Below are 12,801 nucleotides of genomic sequence, written 5' to 3'. Positions count from 1 at the left end.
AAAGAAGAAAATAAATTATTACTATATTCAGTAGTAGGGGCTGGGGTTGTAGGAGGAGGATGAGAAGGAGGAGGAATAGAGATGAGCGAGTACTGTTGGGATCAGCCGATCCGAGCAGCACACTCCATAGAAATGAATGGAAGCACCTGGTACTTCCGCTTTGACGTCGGACGGCCGCTTAACTCCCCGCGTGCCGGCTACGTCCATTCATTTCTATGCGAGCGTGCTGTTCGGATCGGCTGATCCAAACAGTACTCGCTCATCTCTAATGAGGAAGAGTAAATTGGTTGCTGACTGAATCTCTCCAGTACCTGGGCTATGCAGTGGATACCCAGCTGGATATCCACGTCCTCACCCATGTCCCCTGCTGCTGCTGGCAGCCTCTCTCCAGTACCTGGACTGTGGAGTGGATATACAGCTGGGTATCGGCTTCCACTTCCTCGCCCCCTGCTCCTACGCTGCATTATTTTTTAGCTAGCTAGCTATTATTGAACTCTGAAAAGATCTGTTATTGATAATTCCTGCCTAACAAAGCCCTGTATTGCTCTGTATCGCACTGACAGTCTGACACCGCACTCTCTCTATCACTCCAACACGAGAATGAGACGAAGATGGCCGACACTATTCTTATAAATGGGAGGTCACATGTTTTTGGCAGCCAATGGGTTTTTTCAATTTTTTTCACTGCCTCCATTGTCGTAGTTCCTGTCCCACCTCCCCTGTGCAGTTATTGGTGCAAAAAACGCGCCAGGGAAGGTGGGAGGGGATACGAATTTTTACTGCGTTTGCGGCCTTGTATTCGATTGTGAATGACTACCTCGAACGGCCTGATATACGATCAAATACCTATTTGATTGAATGGCGTTCGCTCATCTCTAGTAACAATGTCTTTTATGTTTCCTCACCTCCCCTGGCCCTTTGGTTATTACATTTTGGGGTCTGAAAAGACCCCCAAAGTATAATGATAGAAGTGTGTGTTGGGGTTCGTGGGCCCGAGGCCTCACTTACTGTTCCCCGCTCCCGACTATACTTTCAACATGATGAAGATGGCATTGACCACGCTGGCTACGAAGACCAACCATGACAAGCCCCTGGTCCATGGCTGGCCGGGGTCATCACAGTCTTCTATACGATACAGTCGATGTCACAATATTGGCAGAAAAAAGAAGTTATGTTGAATACGTTCCTTGCATGTCAAAACAAACTGAGAGGAGCAGATACGGATCCCCCAGAACATGTATAATGTATAACATATATCAGCCTAATAGTGCCATCTAATGGTCTGTTTGTATAAAACTTACGTATTTAATGAGGTCGGGAAGTAAATCTATTCTGCCTATATTTTAATGTTGCTATTGGGAAGCCGGACTGGGGTGAAATATCCGGTCTTGTCTGTAGATCTATCAGGTTTGGGTAATGTGATAATAATCACACCCTGGACCCCCGCTGCAAAATGACGGGCGCAAAATAACGAGGCGTATACGCTCGTAACTCCCACTGAAATCAATGGGATCTTTTTGAGCAGGCAAAATGCTGACACGCGTAGTCGTGCCACATTGCGCCCCATTTTACATCGTGTGAACTCAGCCTAAGGTGAGTTCACACTGCTGTTCTTTAGTGTCCGTTACTCTTATCCACCATAGGGTGAGCACAGGATGATTTGGGGCTATTTAGAATCAACCCAAAGAAACCAGGTCTGTGTATATAGGAGATCTGGGGCCACCTAGTGGATCAATAATGGTAATGGACCTGCAGAACCTTGTTATTAAGTGATTAGTACCCTTATAGACTCCGCCCCTGTGACCCCCGTACAGATATGGCGGTCACTTACAGTACGGTCGGCGCTATTAACCCCTTTATTACATTACAATGGTGCACTATGTAACTATTATAATAGCGCCCATGGGCTGTACTATTTGCCGCCGCTACCTCTGTATAACCGCAATACAATGGAGACGATGGAGAAAACCTTAAATAACGTATAAAAGGAAACATACAAGATTGTAAAAAAGAAAATGGTGTCAATTTTTATTGCAGTTGTATTTTTGTGTCGCACAGTTTTGGTGCTCACCACATCCATCTCCGCCTCCGTCACCTGGTGGTGCAGCGCCTCCGTCACATTGGACAGTTCGGGGTGCTCCGGAGCCAGGTTGTGATGCAGGAGCGGTGGTACATGTGCAAACATGACAGCACGGTGACTGTCTCTCCGGTGACATAGTCCTCCAGGCAAATCGTACAGGACTGGAGATTCTCAGCACCTGTGAAGATTTGTGTTGGTAAATGATCAGGACGTCGAACTGTCCGAACTTGCTCATGTCTTCGGGCTGGGGTAGCTGGCGCTGGGCCGGGAACTGGATGGCTGGACCCAGGTGTTGTTTCCGACGGCCTCTTAGATGTGTCCTGGCAGGGTCTCCCGCTTCTGGGCAGGAAGCAGCTCGGTGGGACCTGGTGTGGAAGGTCCTGGCAGGGTCTCCGGCTGCTGGGCAGGAAGCGGCTCGGTGGGACCTAGTAGGTAAGGTCCTGGCAGGGCCCCCAGCTGCTGGGCATGAAGCAGTTTGGTGGGAGCTGGTGTGGAAGGCAAGGTCTCCGGCAGCTGGGCAGGAAGCGACTCGGTGGGACCTGGTGTGGAAAGTGTGGATAATTAATTCCTAACTGTCTAATATTTGTAGAGTCTGATAGATCTCCTCATTCTTTACACAATTTAGCCCAGCTACCTGATTCTTGGAAGACCTGATCTTTTTGAAAGTTCCCAAGGTTATTATTATTATTATTTATTTATATAGCACCATTAATCCCATGGTGCTTTACATTTGGGGGTTACATACAATACACAAAATATACAGGTAGATATAATACTAACAGTGATCGGCTGGCACAGTGGGGTAGAGGGCCCTGCCCACGAGGGCTTACAATCTATGAGGGAAGGGGGGTAGAGACAGAAGGAGAGGGGGAGACTGTACAGATGGCGGTGCGGTGATAGTGTTATTGGGGGGTGTAGGCCTTCCTGAATAGGTGAGTCTTCAGGGCCTTCTTGAATCCTGTGATTGTGGGGGTCAGTCTTATGTGTCGTGGTAAGGAGTTCCAGAGTATGGGGGATGCACGGGAGAAGTCTTGGAGACTGTTGTGTGAGGAGTGGATGAGGGCAGAGCGGAGTAGGAGGTCATTGGATGATCTGAGGTTACGTGTGGGCAGGTAGCGGGAGATTAGGTCAGAGAGATATGGAGGGGACAGGTTGTGGATGAGGTCAGAGATATATGGAGGGGACAGGGTGTGGATGGCTTTGTATGTTAGCGTTAGTAGCTTGAACTCAATTCGCTGGGCTATTGGTAGCCAGTGGAGGGACTGGCAGAGGGGAGCAGCTGATGAGGATCGGGGGTGAGGTGGATTAAGCGAGCAGCACAGTTTAGGGTGGACTGGAGGGGGCGAGGGTGTTAGCTGGGAGTCCATGGAGAAGGGTGTTGCAGTAGTCTAGGCGGGAGATTATGAGGGCCTGGACAAGCATCTTGGTAGTTTCCTGGGTGAGGAAGGGGCAAATTCGGTGGATGTTCTTGAGTTGGAGGCGGCAGGAGGTGTTGAGGGCTTGAAGGATAGTTCAGAGTCCAGGGTTACCCCAAGGCATCGGGCCTGTGGGACAGGGGTAATTGTGGTTCCAATAACTTTGATAGATGGGTCAGGTGGTGGGGCTATAATGGGCTGAAGATGATAAACTCTGTTTTCTCCAAGGTTTTCTCTCTAAGGTGGCTCTGTCCATTAGATATAAGCAAGTTGATGGTTCAACAATCAATAGAGTTGGGCGAATCTCTGAAGATTCATCTTGGGTTCGGATGAGCCGATCCACCGGTTTGTTTGGGTCTGAACTTGTTCAGTTAGAACCATGAGTAACATTATTACAATCTGTGGCCTCTTTAGACTCCGGGAAAAAATTAACAACCCTATTCTGGGCCTCCTTGTGTTGTTCCTTTTTTTATTTTCTTCTGATCTTTGTTGACCTCCTGGGTCATGTCATGTAAGGAGGCACAAAGAGGTGAGGGAGGGCAGTATAAATATGTTATTTTTTCCACCTCTCCTGGGCTGGAAGAGATGAAGGAAGTGGGGTGATGGGGTCACATCTTATCTACTCCTTGTCTGAGCAGTGACCTCTTGGAGGAGACAGAGCTTGGCTAGAAGTCAATAAGGTCTACTCCAGACCATCTAGCCTATGGTCCATCTCCACAAGACTGGAAGTCACAATTTATGTTAGGCTTAGTTGCAAGAGTTGGAATTACAAGATGTTTAGGATTTCTGTAATCCTAATAATAATCCAGGTGGCCCAGATAACATGGAAAATGAAAAACAATAACACCAGCAATTCTTAAAAAATAGGTTTAATATAAAAATGTGATTTAAACAATGGGTCAATTTCTTCTCCATGGCCACTTACCTAGAGAAGATACCCCATCCAAAACACAGACAGACCCTGAGCCCCCACAGCCTGGAGATGGAGACGGGGCGACACAGGCAGACGTACAAGCCACGGGAGAACAGACAGTGCCAGCACTGTGACCAGGGGGTCCTAGAAGACGAGACCCACTTCCTGCTACACTGCACCAAATACTCAGCTGTGAGGGCCGTCTACTACCAAAGACTCTCTGCCCACATCCCAGACGAGAAGAGGAAACTCTACATCCTACTGGGAGAAGAAGAGGCCACTGTGGAGATCGCTGCCCAATACGTGTCCAGCTGTCACCAACGGAGGGGAAGATGAGACCGCATGGACTGTTATACCCCAACCCACCTCCCCATATAGTGGCCACCAACTAAGAGGAAGATGAGACCCCACAGACTGTTATACCCCAAACCACCTCCCCATATAGTGGCCACCAACTAAGAGGAAGATGAGACCCCACAGACTGTTATACCCCAAACCACCCACCCCACTTCCCCATATAGTTGCCACCAACTAAGAGGAAGATGAGACCCCATGGACTGCCATACCCCAGTAATGCCCCTTCTAATCACCAGTCCACCTCCATACGTCCCAATCCAACCCCCCCCCCCCACCATAACCATCTACTTCAGTATGTACTAGCCCAACCCCCAATACCCACCACTCTCTTTGCTTTTTTTATTTGACTTGACTTACTCTGCTATTGCGGATTAATCCCTGGATGCCATGATCAATAGCAGTAATGTCATCCAGGGGTACTAGGCGCAAGTTCACCCCCCTAGAACCCACCACAATAACATTTCAGGTTCCAAGGAGCTGCCATGGCGGCCAGGAGGCCGGGTGATAATGCCTATACACAGTTCTCATAGAGAACTACTGTGCGATGTTCTGCAGTACTATGTATTCCAGGACATTGCATTGGGGATCTGAGATCCCAGCTTTGAGTCCTCTTGTGGGACATGTAAAAAGTGACAAAAAACCCCAAAACAAAACAAAAAGTTTATAATACATGATAATAAATAAGCAAATCTTTATAGACAAGTGACTTCCAAACATTTTTATTGGGTTGTTTCTATGAGCAGAATTATGAATGCAGCTGTGAGGGGTTGCCTGTGGTCTTAAATTTCCCTTTATTCCTACAGAGGTTTCTTCAGCATGGTCCGAGCCTGGTTTGAGTCTGGTTCCGAGCCCCGGGTCACTTCATTGGAATCAGCCCCTAACCCACGGATCGATCCACCCTCCTCCCCTGATCTAGCTAGTAATTTACCTGTTCTGTGGGGGGCGAATGACTATAGTAAATCAACCCCCACAGCACAAGAACATTACCGGTGAGATCAGGAGAGGACAGTGTGAGCGGGGCAACCGAAGGTCCGGGGAAGGAGCCAGGCTGGAACCTCCAGGTTTATCCAGAGGAGCCAGGCTGGAACCCCCTGGTCCATGATGAAGGATTATCCAGATAGACCAAGGAAAATTTAAGTCCATGGACAACCCCTTTCCCCTTATGTTATTAGCATTGAGAAAATAAGAGAACCTGGACGGCCCATGCACATATTAGGCTTCGATCTATTGCCGCTAGGTTAAATTAATGAAACAAAATTCTTAAAGTTGATACAAGAGAATTATTGCACCAACTACAGTGTGGAATCTTTTGAATTACAACATGCAAACTTGACGTTATTGAGAGAGGTGTCATCCCGTTTGCCTTGTGGTTGCTCCACTTTGGTTTGCATACCGCAGATCCCCTCATAGCAAATGGTGCTCCAGTTCCCATATCTTCCCCAGGACGTTCCATTTCCTACTAAGATGTTGTAATCGGAGCATTGCATCATGATGTTGTTGGCCGCGGTGTCATCTTTTTTACCTTGTGGTTCCTCAACTCTCAAACAAAAACTTAATAACTTTCCTTTGGGACACCATGAAACGGAAGTCCAGTTACCCCAACTGTGGAGAAAGACCATAGATGAGAGGGTTGTTTAGCGTGGACATCAATTGTTTACCCTGATATGGCTACTCTCGGGAGAACTTGTGTACGGACACCAAGCTGGGGTAAAAATAACCTGCTGCTGTGTTATAATTCCCAATTCATGATATGGTGCATGAAATCGAGCGATCAAAAAATACTGAGTGGACCACAAAAAACAAGCCCTCTAATGGAAAAATTAAAAAGTTACGACTTAGCAGTGCCATGACTGAAGTGAGACAAAAATTTCCCACATTGCCCCAAAATTCAGATTAAAGTAAACTAACTAGTAGGTGGTATAGACTCCGCCACATTGCAAGACGGACTAGTCTACGTTCACACGGTGTAAGCGTTAGTCAATGTGGGCCAATGACTAAGGTGAGCAGATACTTAGATTGATGTTGGCCAAATTCCGGTTCGGTTCACAGTTATACCCCCTGTCCCCTCTATATACATATCCATTATCTTAATGGGGGAAGGGAAGAACCTGCCATCAAACCCCTCTGGTGGAGCTATCGGATGGTCGGTCACTGCTGGATTTGGATGACATTAATCCAATCAACATTAACTCCTTTGGGCTTAGGTAGACTATACAAGTTGTAAATCCTATATAATGTACAATTTATCACATTTGATACTTCATCTACAGTTTAACAAGCTCAGCTATTGACCGAACTGCTCTCTTTCAGATTTCATGGACTACAGTCTTAAGGATCTTTGTTGGCTGGACCCAACGATGGAGCCTCGGAGAGGTGAGCATCACTGTTTATTATGTTGTTACACCTCTCTTGGGCTTCCGCTTATACCCTGGGATGTTAAGAGAGTTTGAAACTTTTGGAATATTTGGGTTGAAGCACGTTTGATCTGGAGTGGTTCGCTTATCTTTAAAAGTGCCCCCATGGCTACTACCCTGTTTCCCCAAAAATAGGACACCCCCCTTCACCTCCTGGACCACCTACAACCGGCAGTTGGAAGCACTGGCATGACTGCCGATTGTCCCCCGCTCCAGCTGCTACATAAGACATCCCCCGAAAATAAGACAGGTCACATAGAGAACTTAATATAAGACACTGTCTTATTTTCAGGGAAACAGGGTATTTTAGTACTTAATTTGGGGATCTACAATTTGGGATTCTGTTTTTCAGCATAGTCAAAGCAATGGGTAGATTGAGTAGAGACTGGCTAAGGCGTCCTGAATCCAAGACAAAGATCTGAAGTAGACAATTGTATGGACTTACTGTCCTACTGTAGAGGTTATGGTTGCCACAGGAGTTGTACTGCCACGGTAAGCACAGTATAGTTTTATTCCATTCATGGACGTGTCATCTCCTAGAACTCCAAGTGGCCACTCCATCTAAAGACAAACATATTGTGTTGTTTATATCAAAACATAGCTGTAGAATACAAAGGACAACCATGGACACATAACAACCTGACCCCTAGTTCTTCCACCAACCATTCCTGCTGCCACCAAACCTTAGACCTTAGTCACACGTAACATCCAAGGATGGGAGGACATTTTCGTCAATGTCTTCCCTTCCTTCATATCAGGCGTGGTGGTCGGCAGGAGGAGACACCAATTACAACCATAAAAAGTGGCCAACTGGCAGTCATAGACATCAGTGACCCCTATTTACTTCATTGGATGCCAACTGTCTTCTACAGAAACTGATCTATCACCATGGTTCAGGTGACAGAAGGGTCCCTATCAGAGATCCCCAATATTAACTCATGTCTCTAATCACATTGACCCAATTCCCAGTTACTGTACCCGTAAGCTGAATCCTCTCGCTGAGGTATTAGGAGGACACCACTGTTTAGGTCCCCACTCGCCCCAACGTCCACCATTATCAACTTCAATCCAAAGTCCGTAGATCAACGTTGCCTGTAAGAGTAACAATGCAGTAAGTGAGGAGAACATCTTGTGAACTGATAGTAGGGTCAACTTCACATCAGTCAAAGTGAGTGGAACTCTCATGGTCTGAATTTATAACCTGGGTAGAGCACCAGGATTTTTTTTTCTCTTTGGCTGGCCTCTCGCCATTAGCCTTAGATTTAGTACATATTAACCTGGTCAAATATTGATGTAGGGGGAATCATTTCACTAGGAAATTACCAAGAAAAACAGAACTGAATAGAAAGTCCATGTGTTGCTATACGTTAGGGGGATATTTTTATTGTAATGGCAAGGGGGAGAAGGATGGAAAATGGAAAAAGATCAAATTCATGAGCTCGAAAGGATCAAATAATTGAAAAAAAAATTCGGTATTCTGTGATAGAAGAGAGGAGCCATTCATACAGGACCCCACCAATAAGTTGGAGAAGAAGACAGCGACATGGACCTTCTATTTCTCTGGAGGGCTCCGAATACCCAAATTACATTTATAGCTTCAAAAGGTATTTATTAGATGGTTTTAGGCCAAGTAAGAATGCTGGCATGGATAATGGGATTGTTTGTCCCAAGAGTGGTGGCACCATCCTATGGGTGGTCGTCCAGAAGCGTCAGGCCAGTGGGAGGTCCACCGAATATGAAGGGTATCTTCTAGGGCATTACAGTCCTGGAAGCAGAAAGGTGAAACTGTAGGGTAGAACCCATGTAGTCTGGAGGGGACCAAATATGTTCTAGGCAATATTTTTAGGAAAGGCTTCTTAAGAGTGACCTGGCAACTGCCCTTACTGATTAATGTGCAGCGATCAGTCCATTGGGCTGGAGTTAAGGAGGTCGCTAAGTTGTACTTGCAGGGGGCCCCATTGGGAAAGCAGAACAATCCTGCATATTCTGCCATGCTGTTCCGGGCTTCTCCAGTTACATACAATGATGAAACAGGGTGCCCTCTGCTCTCTGCTTTGCATCATGTCCCTGAAGACTCTGGACTGAAACAGCAGGGGAGCAAATCTGTAAGGGCTATCATGATGATTTTAAAGATTCTCATCTTTAAAATGAATTGAAGCTCATCTTCATAGCCCTAACTGATCCTGACATATGGGGCTCTTAAGTGTCCTCCCCCCTCCTGACTCAGAGCTGTGTGATGGAGGAAGGAGGGGGAAGGACCCCAGGAGAGCGGTAGCAGGAACTTGTGTCCCTGTTACCCCCTCTCCTATCAATCACACAGCATACTGTACTTGTCACATAGAAGGATAATGTAATACCCCTCTGATCCATATTAGAGGGGTATTCTTATGTAATACCCCTCTGACCATAGCCAGGAAGTTTATTGGTGCTGTGACCCAGACATTTACCATCATCCAAGAGTTGTCCCAAACACTTACACAACCCATACACAAAGTCAGCGATAAAGTTTACATTTGACCCAGTCCATGCCTAATCTTTATAGAGTAAAACACACCGATTGCCTCTCGAGCGATATCTGTCACACGCTATAATAACAGTAATGGTTATTACTAGAGATGAACATATAACACACAAGTTCCATCAGTCAGATAATACATTGTTACCCATTGAATGTCACTATATAAGATACAAGTTTTCAGATAGGTATAATATCACTTATAGACCCATATGAAATTAAATATTTATTTCTGAAGGCCAACGAATGAAGAAGAGGTCACCAGGATCGGGATGGAATGAAAATGATAAAGAATGAGGGGCAAGGAGACCATTTTGGATCCTGCCAATCCAGCATTCGGTTGGGCAGTGTCAGGCAGGAAGGTCCTTCTGGATCAAGGTGACGCAGTTCCATATAAAATGGGCCCTCAGAGGGTCATTCCAAGATAGGGCAGGTAGTGATCTCGTATCTGTAAACCATAAGGCTACTAGTTTTTGAGTAACAAGAAGGGAAGTTCATTGCAGTATTTCCAATTTGGAGGTAATAAGTTCGATCTGAGAGCTACACTAACTTAGAAAGGGTATGAAGCAAATTATTAACAGTGAGCAACGTGTCATCCGCAAACAAGTTGGTCTTAGGGTCAGTGTTTTGGTGCTGATTTTGATGCTGAATCCTTGACTATTTTTGGAGGCTCAAAAATCAGTGCCAAAAACCTCTTAAATTCGTATGGGTTTTTGATGTTTTCTATTGAAACCATTTACTGAAAATCATTTTCCAGGCCACATTTTTTCTCCCTCCATTGTCATGAAAGGGGCACGGTGAAGATGAGTATGTTGTCAAAAAGATCTTGGACTTCAGAATTCAATTCGATAAGTTGCAATACTCAATCATGTTAGAGGGTATGAGTTCTTGGAAGATGCTTACAGACATTCTTTATTCGTGGCAGGTGTTCTTAGGAGAAAAATATGACCCCACCCCCTTGGATGAAAAGCCACCCCACACATATCCGGTGAGAAGTTGTAACAACATCTTATATCACAATATTAGACAAGATGTCTACGATCTTCAATGTAGCAATTGGTGGCCTCTGGATCTCAAAATCTCAAGCTTGGCAGGACTTGACCACATTGAACCACTAGATACAGAATTTTATGATACCATATGGTTTCAAAATTTAGAATTTTCCTACCGCAGTCTATTCTGATATGTTTTCTAAGACCCAGGAGTCGGCGTTATCTCTCCCAGTTACACGAGGTCGCTGTGACCTCCACCAACATGACTGTTATCTCAGAATTGGATAATACATTGAAAACAAATATTGGCAAACTAAAATCTACCTTCATAGACACCGAACAGATAACACGTGTCAGAGATTTAGAAGACTATGAATCCAGTATAGAACTAGAATACATAATAATAAAACTGTAAACCAAGTCCCAGATTCATAAAGCAACACAAACTGTCACCATGGAACATTAAGATGTATCTCCTGATCTTCAGACAATGCTTCAACAATGGATAGACACCTCTGAAGAAAGACAATAACACCTGGAGGTCAGACTTCTGCTCCACAAAATGGTGAAACACCAGAAACACGTGCAGAAAATGATTTGGGAGAAACTATAAAGGCCACAACCTGTTACCTATAGAAATAACCACAAGAAGAAATAGCCAAACAAGTTCCCATCTTCCACGGTTTTGACAAAAGACCAGTTGACTTTTGTAACAAATGGTTAAAGGAATTCAATCATTAAAAAGCAATTTTTTTTTTCTCCCTGAGACGTAGGAGTAGCCTTAAGAAAGTCTATCCTTCTCCTATCTTTAGATGTCTCCTCCGCGCCGCTGTTTGGTAGATAACCGGGATTTCTTTTGTATGCAAATGAGTTCTCTCGCAGCACTGGAGGCGTCCACAATGCTGCTCCAGTGACTCATCTATTTAAACCTGGAACAGCCTTTCCCTGCGTCTTCTTCCGGCGCTGGCTTTGGGGACACCTCCAGTGCTGCGAGAGAACTCATTTGCATACAAAAGAAATCCGGGATATCTACCAAACAGCGGTGCGGAGAAGACATCTAAAGGGAGGAGAAGAAAAGCCTTTCTTAAGGCTATTCCTGAGTATTACGGACAAAAAAAATTGATTTTTACTGATTGAATCCCTTTAAGCCTTTGCACTTCTCATTTTAATCAGTTTAATACCAATACAGACGTTAAATGGAGTCTGTAACCAGAACAGCATATCACCCCAGCCCTGCAGATAGATAGGTTACTGTCACCAGACCCAGCATATCACCCCAGCCCTGCAGATAGATAGGTTACTGTCACCAGACCCAGCATATCACCCCAGCCCTGCAGATAGATAGGTTACTGTCACCAGAACCAGCATATCACCCCAGCCCTGCAGATAGATAGGTTACTGTCACCAGAACCAGCATATCACCCCAGCCCTGCAGATAGATAGGTTACTGTCACCAGAACCAGCATATCACCCCAGCCCTGCAGATAGATAGGTTAGTGTCACCAGGACCAGCATATCACCCCAGTCCTGCAGATAGATAGGTTACTGTCACCAGAACCAGCATATCACCCCAGTCCTGCAGATAGATAGGTTACTGTCACCAGAACCAGCATATCACCCCAGCCCTGCAGATAGATAGGTTACTGTCACCAGTACCAGCATATCACCCCAGCCCTGCAGATAGATAGGTTACTGTCACCAGAACTAGCATATCACCCCAGCCCTGCAGATAGATAGTGTCACCAGAACCAGCATATCACCCCAGCCATGCAGATAGATAGGTTACTGTCACCAGAACCAGCATATCACCCCAGCCCTGCAGATAGATAGGTTACTGTCACCAGACCCAGCATATCACCCCAGCCCTGCAGATAGATAGGTTAGTGTCACCAGAACCAGCATATCACCCCAGCCATGCAGATAGATAGGTTACTGTCACCAGAACCAGCATATCACCCCAGCCCTGCAGATAGATAGGTTACTGTCACCAGACCCAGCATATCACCCCAGCCCTGCAGATAGATAGGTTACTGTTACCAGAACCAGCATATCACCCCAGCCCTGCAGATAGATAGGTTAGTGTCACCAGAACTAGCATATCACCCCAGCCCTGCA

General features: G+C 45.7%; 1 protein-coding gene and 1 pseudogene across 1 annotated transcript; both read right to left on the bottom strand.

The window, feature by feature from the left end:
- Window positions 1-12,801, bottom strand: part of LOC142204380 (NACHT, LRR and PYD domains-containing protein 12-like) — a 997,553-nt pseudogene that overhangs the window by 527,983 nt on the left and 456,769 nt on the right.
- On the bottom strand, window positions 2,390-8,307 carry LOC142202527 (vitelline membrane outer layer protein 1-like). The gene is made up of 4 exons (XM_075272683.1): window positions 8,158-8,307; window positions 7,625-7,740; window positions 6,084-6,367; window positions 2,390-2,619 (listed from the first exon to the last, which is right to left on the bottom strand). Exons 1-4 carry the CDS (start codon window positions 8,305-8,307, stop codon window positions 2,390-2,392), a joined length of 780 nt encoding a protein of 259 aa, XP_075128784.1.

Source organism: Leptodactylus fuscus, chromosome 5 (genome assembly GCF_031893055.1).
Source record: "Leptodactylus fuscus isolate aLepFus1 chromosome 5, aLepFus1.hap2, whole genome shotgun sequence".
Taxonomy (NCBI): domain Eukaryota; kingdom Metazoa; phylum Chordata; class Amphibia; order Anura; family Leptodactylidae; genus Leptodactylus; species Leptodactylus fuscus.
The sequence above is the reverse complement of the archived record's forward strand: the minus strand, read 5'-3'. Positions and strand labels throughout refer to the sequence as shown.

What these genes read in the sequence shown, in the direction of transcription:
- LOC142202527 (XM_075272683.1), bottom strand. Translation starts at nt 8,307, where the DNA reads ATGTTCTCCTCACTTACTGCATTGTTACTCTTACAGGCAACGTTGATC. An exon ending in ATAACCTCTACAGTAGGACA is followed by an intron (nt 6,368 to 7,624) that starts GTAAGTCCATAC and finishes CTTTCTCCACAG; the next exon opens with TTGGGGTAACTGGACTTCCG. An exon ending in TAACGTCAAGTTTGCATGTT is followed by an intron (nt 2,620 to 6,083) that starts GTAATTCAAAAG and finishes TTTCCACACCAG; the next exon opens with GTCCCACCGAGTCGCTTCCT.